This window comes from Danio rerio, chromosome 21 (assembly GCF_052040795.2).
Source record: "Danio rerio strain M-AB ecotype USA chromosome 21, GRCz13ab, whole genome shotgun sequence".
Taxonomy (NCBI): domain Eukaryota; kingdom Metazoa; phylum Chordata; class Actinopteri; order Cypriniformes; family Danionidae; genus Danio; species Danio rerio.
The window spans coordinates 48396185-48415183 of record NC_141041.1 but is presented as its reverse complement, the minus strand read 5'-3'; the positions used below and the strand labels follow the sequence as shown (position 1 = coordinate 48415183).

At 37.1% G+C, this 18999-nt stretch overlaps 1 protein-coding gene across 16 annotated transcripts in view; it reads left to right on the top strand.

Annotated features, from left to right (window-relative positions):
- The window catches only part of p4ha2 (procollagen-proline, 2-oxoglutarate 4-dioxygenase (proline 4-hydroxylase), alpha polypeptide 2), a 30380-nt gene that overhangs the window by 8318 nt on the left and 3063 nt on the right, over nt 1-18999 (top strand). For 3 of the 16 annotated variants that reach the window (XM_087299347.1, XM_087299342.1, XM_087299338.1), the window contains 8 exons: nt 2168-2305; nt 3850-4089; nt 5549-5748; nt 7660-7836; nt 9477-9547; nt 10270-10369; nt 12973-13026; nt 16420-16479. In XM_087299347.1, the coding sequence (XP_087155473.1) occupies nt 2168-2305; nt 3850-4089; nt 5549-5748; nt 7660-7836; nt 9477-9547; nt 10270-10369; nt 12973-13026; nt 16420-16479 (1040 nt within the window). 16 annotated transcript variants of the gene reach the window in all.

The window sequence follows — 18999 nt, the reverse complement described above, 5'->3', positions numbered from 1 at the left end:
GCACAGCTATCATAAAGCTACGGTCCCAACCAGGTCGTTATCTTTGATTATAGCATCCTACAACACTACAAATGACCCAGACCTAGACAAACAACCCTTTTCAAATGTTTTCCAAGTGCTGTTTAGCGGAGAGAAGATTTGAACACATTTTTCAACATAATTTTAAGCTTTAATAACTAATTACTTACTCATTTCTGTTGTCTTTGCCATGATGACGGTTCATAATATTTTACAGTTGAAGTCACAATCATTCGCCCCTTCTGTTAATTTTTTAATATTTCCCAAACTATGTTCAACAGATTCAGGAATTTTTCACAGTATTTCCTATAATATTTTTTCCTCTGGAGAAAGTCTATTTCGGCTAGAATAAACGCAGTTTTTAATTTTTAAAAATCATTTTAAGGTCAATATTATTAGCCCCCTTACATCAATTTCATAATAAAACTACATACCGTTATTAAAGCTTCAACGATTAATCGCAACAAGAAAATGTGATGTGATCATAAGGCCCGTCTCAGCTGAATGTGGACTTGTGTGTGCATGTGTTGCTACATGTTGCCACGTGGAGTTTTGGAGAATGTTTCCACTTAAATGATCATCAAGAATGAGAGAGAGAGAGAGATAATACACAGAGACATCAGCACAAGTTTGGTGGAGTGTTATTACTAAGGCTGTCAGTTGGTTAACATTCATTCATTCATTCATTTTCTTGTCGGCTTAATCCCTTTATTAATCTGGGGTCGCCACAGCGGAATGAACCGCCAACTTATCCAGCAAGTTTTTACACAGCGGATGCCCTTCCAGCTACAACCCATCTCTGGGAAACATGATGCACACACACACATTCACACACACACTCATACACTACAGACAATTTAGCCTACCTGTACCGCATGTCTTTGGACTGTGGGGGAAACCAGAGCACCCGGAGGAAACCCACGCAAATGCAGGGAGAACATGCAAACTCCACACAGAAACACCAACTGAGCCGAGGCTCGAACCAGCGACCCAGTGAACTTCTTGCTGTGAGGCGACAGCACTACCTACTGCGCCACTGCTTCGCTCCAGTTTGTTAACATTTATAAGCTAATTAATTTCACAATGCAAATTGACAGAAATTACCCCCAAAATCCCCAAATAATTGTTATATTTTATTATTCTTACATAATAAAGTTAAATATTTCAATAACACAAACCTTTTTAGCATCTTAATTGGTATCAATATTTACAAGGATTGGACAATGAAACTGAAACCCCTGTTTTTAGACCCCAATTATTCATTAGTGTGGTGTAGGACCTCCTTTTGCGGCCTGTACAGCTTTTAGATCACATTGGGAATTACAGATACAAGTCCTGCACAGTGGCCGGAGTGATTTTAAACCGACTCTTCTTACAGAATAGTTGCCAGGTCACTACATGATGCTGGTGGAGAAAAAAAGTTTTGGTCCTCCAAAACACCCCAAAGTGGTTCAATAATATGTAGATCTGTGACTGTGCAGGCCATGGAAGATGTTCAACTTCACTTTCATGTTCCTCCAACCACTCTGGATATTTTGGGACTGGCACAGATGGATGGTTAAGCTGACTGAAGAAAGACTGCCTTCAGGGTTCAACGTTGGAACCGTTGGGTGCACATGGTCTTTCAGAATTGTTTTAATGGTAGCATAAGAATTGGGCCTAGGGAATACCATGATATTGCAGCTAAACCATCACTGGTCCACTCCCATGCATCACTCTAGGCATGCAGCAGTCTGGGTGGTGCGCTTCTTTGGGGCTTCTCCACACTGTAACTCACCCGCATGTAGGTAAGACAGTGAAGGTGGACTCATCAGAGAACAATACATGCTTCAAACTGTCCAAAGCTTAAGGTTTTCACTGCTGGTACCAATGAAACTGATGGTTAGCATTGCGTGAGTGATTAAAGGTTTAGCTATAGCAGCCCAGGCATGTATATTGACCCTTTGGAGCTCCAGATTAACAGTTTTGGTGAAAACGGGAGAGTTAAGATGTATATTTAATTCTGCAATGAGTTGAGGGGGGGGGGGGGTAATAATGGATAATAATGCACCAATACACACAGTAAGTCTGGTGGTTGGATGAACATTGTATCTGCTAAACATGTGTGACAGCTCTATTTGTTTTTCTTTATTTGTCCTGTGGTGTGAAGGCTTCATCTCCAACATGTCGGTGCACAGACAGTATTTCCCAGATGAGGAGGATGAGAAGGGAGCAGCCAAAGCTCTTCTGCGTCTGCAGGACACCTATAAACTGGACGCAGAGAGTTTCTCCAAAGGCAAACTGCCAGGTCAGAGGCAGCACTCGGGTAACTCCAGCTCTGACTTCACTATGTGTTCAACAGTCTTATGGAAGTCTGTTTTATGGAAGGATGCAAATATATCGTTTCAATATCCAGTTTTCAAAACAGTCAATTTTAATTTTAAATTATAATAATTCTATAATCATTTATAAATCACAACTTTATATCTCACTTTAGGTTATATCTGTCTTTAAATGTAAACACAATAACTAGACAAATAACATTAAATCAACCAGTGGTATTATATTTATGCATTATTGATTTTTCACAGTGTAAGTAAAAAAAGTGCACGCATACATGCGTTAATAAATAAATACATGCAAACATAAATTAATAAATAAATAAACATGCATAACCAAATCAATAAATGCATGAATAAATGAATGCATATATATATATAGTTGAAGTCCAATTATTAGCCCCCCTTTAAAAAAAAAATCTGTTTTAAATATTTCCCAAATGATGTTTAACAGAGCAAGGAAATTTTTACAGTATATCTGATAATGTTTTTTCTTCTGAAGAAAGTTTTATTTGTTTTATTTTGGCTAGAATAAAAGCAGTTTTAAATTTTTCAAAAAATATTTACGGTCACTATTATTAGCAATATTATACAGAACAAACCACTGTTATACAATAACTTGCATAATTACCCTAACCTGCCTAGTTAACCTAATTAACCTAGTTAAGCCTTTAAATGTCACTTTAAACTGTGTAGACGTTTCTTGAAAAAGATCTAGTCAAATATTATGTGCTGTCATCATGGCAAAGGTAAAATAAATCAGTTATTAGAAATGAGAGTTCAACTCTATATGTATATAAACGTGCAGCCCTACATGCATTGATAAATAAATAAATTCATTCATCAATTAAAAAATAAATACTTATATAAATAAATGTGCGTGCATACATGCATCAATAAATAAACAAATTATTGAATTAACATGTAGAATTAATACATACAAATGCAAATAAAAAATATGGTCATGCATACATGCATGAATAAATAAACAAATATGTGCATACATACATGCAAAAATAAAAAAATAAATATGTGCATGCATACATGCATTAATAAATAAACAAATGCATTTATACATAAACAAAAAAATAAATGGCAATATAAATAGATAAATATGTGCATGCATACATATGCAAATAAATAAATTTGGTCATGTATACATGCATTAATAAGTAAATAAATGCATGTATACATGAATAAATGAATAAATAAATAAATTACATACATAAATTAATACGTTTTTATAATAAATTGATTAATAAAAAAGGTAAAAACTAAACAAAATTGCTAACGTTTAAGCAAAAACAGAAATATAAATACAGATAAAACAGTACATTGATGCAGAACATGACAAAATAAAAAGGAAACAAAAGTGTTTACCAAAGACTTAGGTTTAAACATGTTTATAGAGTATCACCAGGTTAAACACAGAATAACACAGATAACACTAATAACACAGAAATACATGCTAATGATCTTGGTGCTGATTGGCTGTGTATGGTTGTTACTTCAGGAGTGCGTTACAATGCTCTGCTGACGGTGGACGACTGCTTCGACATGGGGAAAATGGCCTACAATGACAACGACTACTATCATTCAGTGCTGTGGATGCAGCAGTCGCTCAGACAGATGGACTCTGGAGAAGAGGCCAAAACACCGAAAGCAGATGTGCTGGATTATCTCAGTTACTCTGTCTATCAGATGGGGGATCTGCCACGAGCCATCGAGCTTACCAGACGCCTGCTGTCCATCGGTATTTACTTGCAATTATAATTATTTATTTGTGTATTTATTTGCTTGCTATTATATTTATTTATTTACTTTATTTATTTACATGCAATTATATTCATTTTAATAATGGGACTAAGCCGACAAGATAATGAATGAATTATTTAACTTATTTAATTCATTTAATTGCAATTATGTTTATTTATTTTATTTAATTATTTAATTTATTTACTTGCAATAATATTAATTTTTTTGTATTTATTTATTAGCTTGCTATTATAATTATTTATTTATGTTAAAAATTTTTTAACATATTTAATTTATTTACTTGCAATTATATTTATTTATTTGTATTCATTTATTTGCTTGGTATTAAATTTAATTATTTACTTTATTTACTCACAATTTTATTTATGTATTTAATTTAATTTATTTACATGCAATTATGTTTATTTATTTTTATTTAATTATTTAACATGTTTAATTTATTTACTTGCAATTATATTAATTTATTATTTTTTATTTATTTACTTTAGCTTATTTAGCTGTAATTATGTTTATTTACTTTATTTATTTACTTGCAATTATATTATTATTTTTTATTTATTTGTTTGTTTACCTTATTTAATTAATTTCTTGCAGTTTTATTGATTTATAAATGTTATTTATTTAATTTATTTGCTTGCATTTGTATTTATTTATTTACTTTACTCATATACTTGCAATTATATTCATTATTTTATATATTTACGTTATTTATTTTTTATTTACTTTCAATTATATTATTTTATTTATTTATTTACCTTGTTGAATTTATTTACTTGCAATTATATTTGTTTACTTTTATCTATTGATTTAATTCATTTACTTGCAATTATATTTATTTAATTGATCAATGCATTTTATTTATTTACTTGTAAATATATTTATTTGTATTTTTTAACGTATTTAATTTGTTTGTTTGCAATTATATTTATTTATTTATTTATCTTGTTTATTTATTTACTTGCAATTATTGACTTGGCATTAAGAGACTCATAAACAGGTAATACACACAAGGAGTGCTGTTTTTTTTTTTTTTTTTTTTTTTTACAAATGCATTGATATTATATACACACACAAGTTGTTTTTTTAACATAAGACTGAAAAAAAGCATTTTCCTAAAAGACAAAACATTCTGAGACGTTTGTGTGTGTGTGTGTGTGTGTGTGTGTGTGTGTGTGTGTGTGTGTGTGTGTGTGTGTGTGTGTGTGTGTGTGTGTGTGTGTGTGTGTGTGTGTGTGTGTGTGTGTGTGTGTGTGTGTGTGTGTGTGTGTGTGTGTGTGTGTGTGTGTGTGTGTGTGTGTGTGTGTGTGTGTGTGTGTGTGTGTGTGTGTGTGTGTGTGTGTGTGTGTGTGTGTGTGTGTGTGTGTGTGTGTGTGTGTGTGTGTGTGTGTGTGTGTGTGTGTGTGTGTGTGTGTGTGTGTGTGTGTGTTTTTTTGCAGACCCAAGCCACCAGAGGGCAGGAGGCAACCTGCGCTACTTTGAGCGTCTGCTGTCTAAAGAGCTGCAAGACTCAGGGCAGACCAAGCCGGAGCCTGCAGACGAGAGACCCATTCAACTGGACACGTACCAGCGGCCTAAAGACTACCTGCCTGAGAGAGAGGCGTACGAAGCCCTGTGCCGAGGGGAGGGCGTCAAAATGGTGAGCAAGGCACACACATCAGGCTTAGGCCCAATCCCAATGCTACCCCTTAGTTCTTCCCCTCCACCCTACCCCCTCTTTTTGCGCGTTCAAGTGAAGGGGTAGGGGTGTCCCAATTCTCTTTAGCTTAAAGTTGTAGGGCTCAAGGGACGCGGTAGATAGCCCTTCGAACTGAGATTTTTGAGGACCGCACTGAAAACAAAAGTGTACAAAAATTTCCCATGGCTGCACACGGAGGTAAGGAGATGCACAAATTAGTATTTATTTGTTATTATTATGAATTTTTATTATGAACAAACAAGCATACAGTGTGTTTTAATGCATTCATAATTTTACCGTGGCCCGGGTGGGCTGGTGACCATTTCGGTGACCATCAACTGTTTTCTCAGAGAATGATAAGCTTACGAAACATTGCGGTCACTCTGATACAAGTTTTATTTATGGAGAAAATGAAAAAGCACTGTAGTGTTTGGGCGTTCTGTGTGTGTCTGAGGTAATTAGTGTACCAAAATGTGCTGATCGGTCAGTTCTTGTCACATGACTCGCAGTGCACTCGAGCTGTCATCTCTTACCTTATGCTCTGCGCTTCAGGGCCATTCTCCTCTGTTTTTGAGGTGATGTGCATAAGTAATCCTTTTATATGTCTGATGTGGTCCAAACACAGTGAATGATGTTTGATCAAACAAAAGAATAGTGAAATATGAAAACAATGATCGCTCCCTGTGGCTTAGACGGGTATCTAAACGCGCACAAATGCACCTTTTAAACTTGACAAAAACTCTTGAAAACCTTTACTGTCTGCTGTGTCAGTATTCGACGGGCCGAAAAAGACCGGCTGCTGGCCCTGAGAAAGCCCCGCTTTGGCCCATCAGGCCCCGGAAGTGACAGTGGAAACGCGACTGGCCTTGGCTCACCCTGGCTTGCTCGCTTTACGCGCCATAGTGGAAATGCGGCTATAGTGTGCAAAGTTTATATATTTATAACCACCTCAGAGGATATTGAGAGTCGTGATTCACAGGCAATATCATTTTGGGGTCGTGGAGCTGAAAAGTTTGCTTTAATCAACATGTGTCTGCACGACTTTTAGTTGAAATGAAATAGGAGAAATTTCCAACCCGGGCTCATTGTGGAAACGTAGTCCCGCGGACTTTTCTGGAAACCGCGGAATACGTCCCGGCGGGTACATACGGCTGGAGTTTTTGTTTTCGCGAATCCGCGAGAGGCCGCTGTTGCGCGCTTTTTCGCACCTCAGACGCCTCTGTTCTCGCGCGAACCCGCCGGAGGCCGCCGTCCGACTGACCGGATGATTGACTGCGCGACCGGCCAATTGGCCGACCCGCCCTCCTTCTTTCCCGAACCCAACCAATTTTACCGATCGACCCGCCCGCTCGCTTCCCTAAACCCGAGCAACAGTTTACAAAAAGCCGTCCAAAAAAATAAAAGCCCCGATTTTTTTTTTTGTTTTTTTTACCGCAATTTCGAATTTCGCCGCGTTCTCACCCTGTCACGAAACTCGTTCACTTAATATTTGGGATTCTGTTTTCATCTTACCTGAAAGCTGGAACCGCTCTTCCCCGTACTCGAAACCGGTCGCCATGTTCGACTCCTCTCCGCATCTCGAGCCTGCCGACGTTACACGGTGAGCTAAGTGGACAAACGGGTTTCAGCGGGGAAGCCCTCCACAAAGAGGTAAGGCAAGCGCGAAAGGTAACGGCGTCACACCGCCCCGCAGCGTTCGCTTGAAAAAAAATAAATGCGGACGTACTTACCCCCAGGCACGTATTCCACTGCCTCTAGAAACGTCCGCGGGACTACGTTTTCAGAATGAGCTTGAAATGAGCTGGAAATTTCATCCTAAATGTGCTGTAGGTTGTTATAAAACATTTTTACTTTCCACTTAACCTCCTGCAGACTACTAAGAGGCAGAGCCGGCTGTTCTGTCGCTATCGTGATGGAAACCGAAATCCCCGTCTGCTGCTGAAGCCCATGAAGGAGGAGGACGAGTGGGACAGTCCTCACATCGTGCGCTTTCTGGAGGCGCTTTCAGATGAAGAGATCCAGAAGATCAAGGAGATCGCCACACCCAAGGTCAGTCTGATGTAGGGCTGCAGGATACTGTGATAAATAAGCAACGCTGTTGTTCAGTATTGCGATGACTGCAGTTGAGATCCGAATTTATTAATAATCATTCATTTATAAACATGAGTTTCCTTTTTCATTCATTCATTTTCTTTTCGGCTTAGTCCCTTTATTAATCTGGGGTCGCCACAGCGGAATGAACCGCCAATTTATCCAGCACGTTTTACACAGCAGATGCCCTTCCAGCTGCAACCCATCACTGGGAAATATCCATACACTCTCATTCACACACAAACACAACAGATAATTTTAGCCTACCCAATTCTCCTATACCGCAGGTCTTTGGACTTGTGGGGGACACCAGAGCACCTGGAGAAAACCCACGCAAACGCGGGGAGAACATGCAAACTCCACACGGAAATGCCAACTTTTTTTAAATGAAAAATCTCAGCCAAATTCCAAGGTTGTGGAGGGATTTATTTGACATCCAAAATTACATCTTTGAGTTTCTAAAGAAAAACAAACCACAAAACTGAAATGCCACTGAAATGCACCATACGGTTATTATATGGTAACAAAATTAATACTGTTATAATAGTAATATTAGATTAGATTATAATATTTAGATTATAATATTAATATTTAGATTGTCTACAGAACATACCACTATTTTTTAATAACCTTTGAAATTCACTTAAATAATTCAATTCACTTCATCTTTATTTCTATCGGGATTTTACAATGTAGATTGTGTCAAAGCAGCTGAACAAAGAAGTTCTAGTAAACTGAAACTGCCAGTCCAGTTTTCAGAGTTGAAGTTCAGTTTAGTTCAGTTCGGCGTGGTTTAATTTTCACTGCTGAAAGTCCAAACACTTATTTATAGTCATCATGGCATAGATAAAATAAATCAGTTATTAGAAATGAGTTATTAAAACTATTGTGTTTAGAAATGTGTGGGAAAAAATCTTCGCTATTAAAGATCACTTGAGATGTATTTAAAAATAATGCTTTCACAGGATGGTGGATGAGTTTGACTTCAACTGTATAAAAACAGTTAAAGTCACAATTATTCGCCCTTCTGTGAATTCGTTTTTTTCAAATATTTCCCAAATTATATTTAACTGGGCAAGGAAATTTTCACAGTATTTCCTATAATATTTTTTTCTTCTGGAGAAAGTCTTATTTGTTTTATTTCGGCAAGAATAAAAGCAGTTTTTAATTTTTTTAAAACTATTTTAAGGTCAGTATTATTAGCGCCTTTCAAGCAGTATTTGTTTGTCTACAGAACAAAACACTGTTATACAATGACTTGCCTAGTTACCCTAATGAACCTAGTTACGCCTTTAAATGTCACTTTAAGTTCAATACTAGTGTCTTGAACAATATCTAGTCTAATATTAAGACAAAGATAAAATAAATCAGTTATTAGAAATGAGTTATTAAAGCTATTATGACTACAAATGTGTTAAATAAAAAGCTGAAAAATATTCAAGAGGACGTATAATTCTGACTTCTACTGTATATGTATATAAATAAAATGTAAAGTCAATTTTTCTTGTGCCCAGTCATTATAAAATACGGAAAGACTGAGATGCGTGTGTGTTTTGCTTTTATTTTGGTTCTGTCTGATGTTGAGGTGTTTTCTGCAGCTTGCGAGGGCCACAGTGAGAGATCCCAAAACAGGAGTTCTGACCGTCGCACATTATAGAGTCTCCAAAAGGTGAGCACATCTCACAAACAACAAACCATTCAATGCCGTCTCATTCAATTCAGTTCAATTCATGGTCCCACTTTATATTAAGTGGCCTTAACTAGTATGTACTTACACAGGAATTAATAGTTTGTTACAATGTACTTATTGTGTAAATGCATGTATTTACTGTGTACTTATGCTTGATTAAATACATGTATGCAGTTACATCTGTAATTAACTTTTGTAATTACAATTGTAAATACACTGTTGACCATCCCTTACACCTTAACCCACCCTGAAACCTACCCATGCCACCAAACCTGTCCATAACCCAACCTCTATCCCAACTCCAGCACCACAAGTGTTCTCAAATACATTATAAACACAGTAAGTACATTCTATTTATTTTTTTGATGTAAGTACATAGTAGTTAAGGACACTTAATATAAAGTGGGACCAAATTCAACTTTATTTCTATAGCGCTTTTACAATGTAGATTGTGTCAAAGCAGCTCGCGCGAACACAATTATTTTTGTCATTAAGTTGCTTTCCAATTCTAAGATCGCCTTTGCATGCATGTTGGACCATCCTTATTGTCGAACTCTGCTTGTAAGAATTATTATGCAGGACAATTATTTTCAAGCAGCCAAAGTGGCTAGTGGGAGTACCTGCAATTGGCGGGTTGGTGGGTGTTAATGTCAAACCCTGTGTATAACCATTGGCTTTATTGTGCTGTTTTCTATATACAGTGCGTGGCTGGAAGGAGAAGATGACCCAGTGATCGCACGAGTCAATCAGAGAATAGAGGACATCACTGGGTTAACTGTGGATACTGCCGAACTACTACAGGTCATTCAAGCGAAATACTCCACAATATATCTGATCTGATATCTCATCTAATACAGTGTGTGTATAGTACAAATCACTACTAAAACAACAGTAACACTATGTACTAAACACAACACAGGCTCATTCTGAATATGTAGCCCTATATACGTTTCTGGAGATCGCCAGTTATGTAGCCAGAGCTACGTATGGCTGCATTTAAACTATGGCTAACCAGCTGACCGCTTACCTTCATGTGGACGGCTTTCCCACTGTTACCAGTTTGTCCGGTAGCTCGCCATGTACGTTGGCAGACTTGAGATGCAATGAGTCGACGACCACAAGGACAGGGTTTAGGTCCAGCGAAGAACAGTTCCAGAAAGCTGGCAAGACATAAACAGAAGGCAAAAAACATAAATAAACAAGTAAATAACAGGGTGAGAACATCGTAAAATCTGAAAACGTGGTAAAAATAAGGCGAGGGCTTTTCTTTTTTCTGGATTGCTTTTTAAAACTGGAGGAGGGTGGGTCAGTTCGTCGACAGCGACCTCTGGTGTATTTATGCGAGCACAGCAGGCGTGAATGTCACTCGCGAGAGATATTTGAGATCTCAAAAAGCGTACACTGCAGCCTCTGGTGGATTTACGCACGAACAGCAGGCGCGAATGACACTTGTGAGAGAAATTTGAGATCTTAAAAAGCGTACACAGCAGCCTCTGCTGGATTTGTGAAAATAAAAACGGCAAAAAAGTAGCTCCTGGAACGTATTTGGCGCTCTCCAGAAATGTATGCAGGGGTACGTTTTCAGAATGAGCCTTGACTAAATATTTTTTAAGGAACAATTTTAATTCGCAGTATACACAGCACAATAATTGAAAAAATCAAGAGAGTATGATGAATAAGATGATTGCATTAAAGGGACACGAAACCACCACTGTTTCAGCAGGGTGTTTTCACACCTCTAGTATGGAAAAAGTCAGGAAAGTGGGCGTGTCCAGCTCTGTTTAGGGGGGAGTGTCGGAGGAGGGAAGGTGCATAAAAATGGGAGTTTCGATTTGAGCACATGCTGATTTTCACAGCGGCTAAACAACACACAGACGCAGGAGAGAAAGACAGTGACTGTGTTTACATGGACATCAGTAATCGAATTACTTGACAAATTATTAAATGGTGGACTTTAACTGCAGTTTGGCTCTTTCATTCAGGAATTTCATTCATGCCCCTCGAGACAAACCAGATATTTGAATTGAGGAACTGCTGTAAGCGTGTATTTTTATTGCAATGTTTAATCTCGCATGGCGAATGAGAGAAAAAAACCCTCCACATTTCTCGGTCACTCAGTTGCACTCGGTAGGTAGCGTCTGAAAGCTATGTATGTTATTCCTGTCACAAAATGCGCGAAAATCCTACACAATGGTAATAGTTTGCTTGCGGTATTTACATGTTTACACTCAGCTAAGCAGCATTTACAGCGAATCTTTCAGTCTAATATTGTAGTGATATGAACGTACTGTAAACGTTAGTAACTTAGAAATCATTTGACTAAGGGCCGTCTTTAAACACTGAAAGAGTACTGCTGATAATAAGAACTAACTTTGCCTCTGAATAAACAAACAAAGACCACTGATCGCTCACTAACCAAATCTGTAGAGACAGGACAATCAACACTAACTGGAGCCGCGTCTTTACTAAAAGGAGACGAGCAGCAAATCCATATTTCACCATTTCCAGATGAGAAAAGCTCTCGGGTAAACAATGTTCTTTAGACATGTATGTTTGTCGAGCATCGCGTGCACTGATCCACACGTGAGCCCAGCTGCGCTCTCATAGCGGGAAAATGACAACAAAACCTTTAAAGCAGCAAATAATAAAAGCAACACTGACGACTCGTATCTCCAAACAATGCTTGTTCTCCCTATTGTTTTCTCAACACAAAGTGGTGATCAGGTAATAAAACCAATCAGGGAAATACAGTCTTGGAAGCTATCATGCATATTAATGAAGTTGCACAGCAAACACAATAGAGCGCGATGATTGGTTTGAGCCAAGTCTTTCTCATGAATGAATGCAGCACACTCAGAGACGTCACAAAGTACTCCAAGGTCCAGCCTACACGCTGGAATAAATGCTAAGATCTCATGGCCGTGACGCATCTTCAAAAAGTAGTTCCAAACCGGAAGTACGAATTTGCTCGAAATAACGCAAAAACAACCAATTTTTGCTTTTTAGTTGAATATATGTGCCCTAATAGTGTTTATAACAGCGTGGGACACATATACGACTGTCAACAGCTCAACACATGTGACCCTTTAAGGTAAACGGTATAGTAGTTACACTCACGTGATTTAATTTAAGGTGCATTTTCTCTCAAAAAAAGATTTTTGCTGCTTGTTCAAACTCCTCATCTAAAATGAGCTGAAACAACACAATTCTTGAGTTTTTTTTGGGACAACTTAAATGTTTCATGTTCAATCCACTTAAATTTGTTATTACAATTAAGTTAACTTATTTAGTTTGTGTTGGGACAATATGAAGCAATCATCAGCATCAGAAACCCAGCATGTTTACTGTTTTTGCAAGTAATGAATTGCTTTTATTAACTGAAGATGATTTCTGTTGCATCTTAGGTTGCGAACTACGGCGTCGGGGGTCAATATGAACCACATTTTGATTTCTCCAGGGTAAGATCATTGTGCACGAACGCCATCATTATTTTAATTATGAGGCATGATATTTTAATACCACATCAGGGGCATGTGCATGAAGAAATGTACGAGGTTTATTTACTGTAATTTGCAAATACATAGGTGTTAAGATGCCTTCTGTGGTCTGTATTTAGCAATAATAATAATAATTACAATAATTAGGTTGTAATTATAATTAAGTTTTTTTGTATAGTCTCTTATTGAATTGTGAATGTTTTTCTCTATCATGTTATTGCCCTGAAATAGCCATACTGACGTTTCTGATGTGGCAATAAATCTAAATATTAAATAATATGTTTTTAATAACATGTTTAGGATACAGTGTGTCACTTGATGTCAAAAAATCACTTTAAAATGTGCTGTAATTCAGCGTATACATAGTTTATTGCTGGTGGTAATACATTTTCTGATCCTTTCATTTGGAGTTTATTGAATGATTGTAATTTGTTGGTGAAATTAAGAATGCTTTACAGACCCGATTATACGATTGCTCAATTTAATGCAAAATCAAGCAAATGTCGCAAAAATTCATGGAGCTTGCAAATTATTAAAATTGCTGCATATTTCCAACATATCAAGCCATGTGGATGACTTAATTTAATTTATTAATTTACTTATTTTCAAATATGATAAACTATTGTCGGTGGCTCAGCGGTTAGCACTGTTGCCTCAAGGCAAGAAGGTCGACATTTGTCTTTTTTCCTATGATAACAGACATGTGCAGGAACCACCAAAATTAATTACAGCACGCTAGACCACACAGAACCTGAAAGATACACTTTCAAATTTGAGTTTATAATCAAAAAATACAAAAAGCCCCTCTTTTTTTAGGTGTTGATTATAACAAAGACAACATATACAGTTATTTTAATCACTTTCAATAGCGTTTTATGAAAATTCAAAGGGTTTTCTTTAACATGATACCAACTTTTTGCATTTACACCTCTGCATGTAGATTTGGGAAGCTTTTAAATTTGGGTAGGCAAAATCCTGACGGAATTTCCAAAATAACAGCAGAGTTTAACTGGTTAAGCAGTGGACTTTACATTACAATTGGTTGCCGCTGAACCTCGTCATAGCTCATTACCATATAGTAGGAGTGTCAAAATGAATCGTTTCTTCGGTGCACCGCGATGCAGACGCGGACAATTCGGTATCGGTTCAGTAATAATCATAACCGGTTTTACTGACGTCATTTACCTCATACATAGTAGTATTTACAACGATCTAACTACTTAAAACTCATAAATGTGCACAAGTTCACTGTGTGTGTTTGCTGGATCAGTCTTTCACTGACATTAACAGCAAAAGCCCCTATTTCACTGAGATCGAGAGAATGAAAGTACTCTCTCTCTCTCTCTCTCTCTCTCACACACACACACACACAGTGGCCCATTTGACCTGCTGGCGTGACTTTTCTTCTCCTCTCGGCTGTTTTACAGCGTTACTTCTGGATAAAGAAACGAGCGCGTGTCTGCAGAGTTTTCTCCACCGTGTCTATCATGCATCAGCTGTGATCGCCGCCTGCCGCTCAGTGTCACTCATCTGTGAAGAGCGCAGCGCGCAAGAGCCAATCGCAACCGTTTTTGTTGAGGGTGTGACCAATCAAACAGGTGTAAGAGAACTAGACAAGGATCAGAAAGCGAGCGGGATATTTATATATTTTTTTATATTATTTGCTAAATGCTCGTGTTGTTTAAAGGTACAGTTTATATATCTGACTGTTTGTATTAAATGACAAAAATTGTATTACAAATAATATATAAATATAAATATATTCATTCATTTTAATACAAGAACTGCTGCTGTGAAGAAAATATAAAACTGTGTATGGAAAGCACCGTCAATGCACCGTGATGCACTGAAATATCAAATTGAACCGAATCGATGGCATGATAATCGTAACCAAACCGAACCGTGAGACTAGTGTAGGTTCACAGCTCTACCACATAGTTGACTTGATTTCAACTCTACTCGACGGCCACAAGGGCGAAGACGCGCCACACTACTCCTCGCCGCTTATCTCCATCAGCTTTCATTGCAAATGAATGACTTCCAGCTACTTTGACCCTCTCGCCGCTTTCGGTGTGAATGCACAGTTAGCCACCTTATGCAGTATTTGTTTAGGATAGTCTACAGCAGTGGTCCCCAACCTTTTTCTAACTGCGGACCGGGTTATGCTTGATAATTTTACTGCGGGGGGGGGGGTTAATATAAAAAATATTAACACATTGCTCCAACAATATAATATAATATTATAACATCACAAACTGTCCGTAACTCTAAATCAATGGGAGCCCTGAGCTTGTTTCTTTGCAACGAGATGGTCCCATCTGGGGGTAATGGCAGACAAAAGCCCCTTTTACACATACAGACCTTTCCGGAAAATTACCGGCAATTTTCCAGGAAAGGTGTGTATGTGTGAACAGGGCCTTTTTAAAAATACCGGTAAATTCGTTCTGGCTATTTTCTGGAAAGAGAAGTTGTAACATTACCGGTAATTTGCCGGAATGCTGCGCTGTGTGAATGCAGAAGGAAGATTGCCGTAATAAGCGCGTGCACGTCTAGAACGTGCTGACGTGAGACGTCTGCTTTAGCCAATCAGAACAGTCAGACGCATTTACGTCCGCGCGGTTTATGAGAATAAAAGCCTTTGAATATTTTTCCAGACACATTTAGCTGCTAGATGTTAGTCAGATAACATTTATATGTTCATCTAAATGCCAACTATGTAAATAATTATCGATAAGATGCTTATGATAAGCCGTTGTTTGTTTACCTTCAAGCTTTGCGTGTGCCCGTGAAAAAGCCCATGAGCGCCAGCACACACACACACATATCACGCAAGTCCAATATGCCTCTGTTCACGCGCCGTCCCCACAAATCCAGTTTGGCTTTAAATGCAGCTACTTTATCTGCCAACTTAAAGATAATTAATTCTTGTGCGGCCCGGTACTGATTGATCCACAGACCGGTACCGGTCCTCGGCCGAGGGGTTGCACTGGTCTACAGAACAAACCATCATTATACAATGACATACATAATTACCCTAACTTGCCTAATTAACCTAGTTAATCCTTTAAAAGTCACTTTAAGCTGTATAGAAGTTTCTTGAAAAAATGTCCAGTGAAATATTATTTACTGTCATCATGACAAAGATAAAACAAATCAGTTATTAGAGATGAATTATTAAAGCTATTATGATTAGAAATGTGTTCATTAAATCATCTTACCTTTAAACAGAAATTGGGGTAAAATAATAAGGAGGGTGTATAGTTCTGACTTCAACTGTAATGTAACGTCAGAGGTGGATATTTTGTCCACTGCCGCACTTCAATCTGGTTTAATAGTTACACACGTCTGTTGCAGCGTCCTTTTGACAGCAACCTCAAGGTTGACGGAAATAGACTTGCCACCTATCTGAACTATGTAAGTACATGTGTGTGCCTTTCTCGCCTCTCTCTGTCTTTACCCTACACGTTTTTATCTTCGTAGAAAGATGAACCTGATGCTTTCAAATCATTAGGCACCGGAAATCGTGTGGCTACTTATTTAAATTATGTAAGTATGTGTATGCTGTGGTGCTCGGTCCCAGAGCTCATATCTGCTCATGTGTGATTTTGTGTTTGGGATTAATACGGATCCACATGAACACTGCACACCCGCACCAGTTGCTCAAAGTAAGAGAAAACAAGCTGGAAAATGAGCTCAGCAACTATGTGGAGTAACTACATTTGAGTGAAATGTGGACAAGACCTACTAATTTTTTAAATTTTTTTTTGTATTGCATAGATTTCAACATTTACTTACAAATGTATTGTACGCAGATCATTTTTACGTTCGATATAGCAAACAACTAAACAAGAATCTAGAAAGAGTTGAAGAAAAATAAATTATATATATATATACACACACACTTTATTGGGTACACCTGTCCAACTGCTCGCTGCGTCCGAAAGCGCATACTTCCATACTATATAGTACGCTAAAATCAGTATGCGAGCCGAGTAGTATGTCCGAATTCGTAGAATTTGAAATCAGTATGCGAAAAGTACCCGGATGATTTACTACTTCCGGCGAGATTCTGAAGTGCGCATTCCGTGCATGCTGCGCTATCCCATGATGCCCCGCAAGCAAATTCATGAATGGGAGTGAAGCGACGCAAATGACGCAGGTAGGTCGCGTGACCATGACAAAATGGCGGATATAGTACGTCCGAATTCCATTCATACTTTTCACATTCATACTGTATAGAACGTACTTTTCTAACGGGCGAGTAGTACGTTTACATTCAAATGCAGTGCCTACTGAGTAGTAGGCGGTTTCGGACGCAACCACTGTCAAGACGATCTGCTGCAGTTCAAAGCGAGCATCACAATGGGGAAGAAAGCTGATTTAAGTGGCTTTAAATGTGGCATGGTTGTTGGTGCCAGACTGGCTGGTCTGAGTATTTCAGAAACTGCTGATCTACTGGAATTTTCACGCACAACCATCTCTAGGATTTACAGAGAATGGTCCAAAAACGAGAAAATATCCAGTGGGTGTGCAGCCGACAAATCATGTCAATATGGAGCAAAATCTCTGAGGAATATTTCCAGTACCTCGTTAAATCTATGCCACAAAGGATTAAGGCAGTTTTGAAGGCAAAAGGGGGTCCAACTCAATACTTGTAAGGTGTACCTAATAAAGTAGCCGGTGAGTGTATTTATAAAATGTATGTATTTTACGTTCAGTATATAATTTTATGTTGGATGATGTATTTTTTTTTCTCAACTTTGTTTTTATTGATTTTAATTATAATACAAAACCCAACAAACAGTACAGAATGTTAACTTATGATATTTCAGAGTCTACTTTCCCACCCCAACATTTTTTAAATTAAAATAACATTTCAAATAAATTATAACATAGAATAATATACAATACTTTAAAAAATACAAAAATAAATAATTACAAATAAAATGCAAAAAAATATATAAAAAAAATTATGTATGTATGTATGTATGTATATATATATATATATATATATATATATATATATATATATATATATATATATATATATATATATATATATATATATATATAACAAAATAAATAAAATTAAAATAAAAAACTATTACATTGAATTTTAAATTACAGTCATCTTTCCAGAGACATCCTTTTTTTCTATCCATTTAGAAAGCAACTGAAAGGGGACCACACTTTTTTAAAAGTCTCTGCTTTACCTCTGATCACTTATGTTAATTTTTCAAGGGCAAGATTATCAGACATTTCCTTTATCCATTGTGCAAGAACAGGTCTTGGATGATGTATTTTAAGCTTTTTATTATGAGTCAAAAGTATGGATTTTACATTTATGCCAAAATTAGGATGTTAAGATGAAAATATGAAACATGAAAATTTTAACATGAATATATATATATATGTATGTATATATTTTTTTATTTTCATGAGTAATGTGCATTGCTAAGCACTTCTTTTAGACTACTTTAAAGGTTATTTTCTCAGTATTTTTGTACTCTGAAGTTTCAGATTTTTAAATCGTTGTATCTCTGACAAATAATATTATTATTTTCCTTATGGACTTGTTTTGTGGTGTAGAGTTGTGTATATTACCCAGACTTGCTCTGAGTTTGCCAATAGAGTCTGGCTACAAGCCTTTTCACTAAATATCTTCATTTGAAACTATAAACTATCAGGGTACTACACTTGATCATTTTAAAATGGTAAAAATAAATAGTCCAGTTTAATAATAAATAATTAATAGGGACGGGGCGGCATGGTGGCTCAGTGGTTAGCACTGTCGCCTCACAGCAAGTAGGACACTGGTTCGAGTCCCAGCTGGGCCTGTTGGCATTTGTTTTTCATACTATATACAGTAGTGTGTGCTTTCGCTGTCGTTTATGAATGATTAAATAAATGGACACAAGTAGAGATGATTTTCTT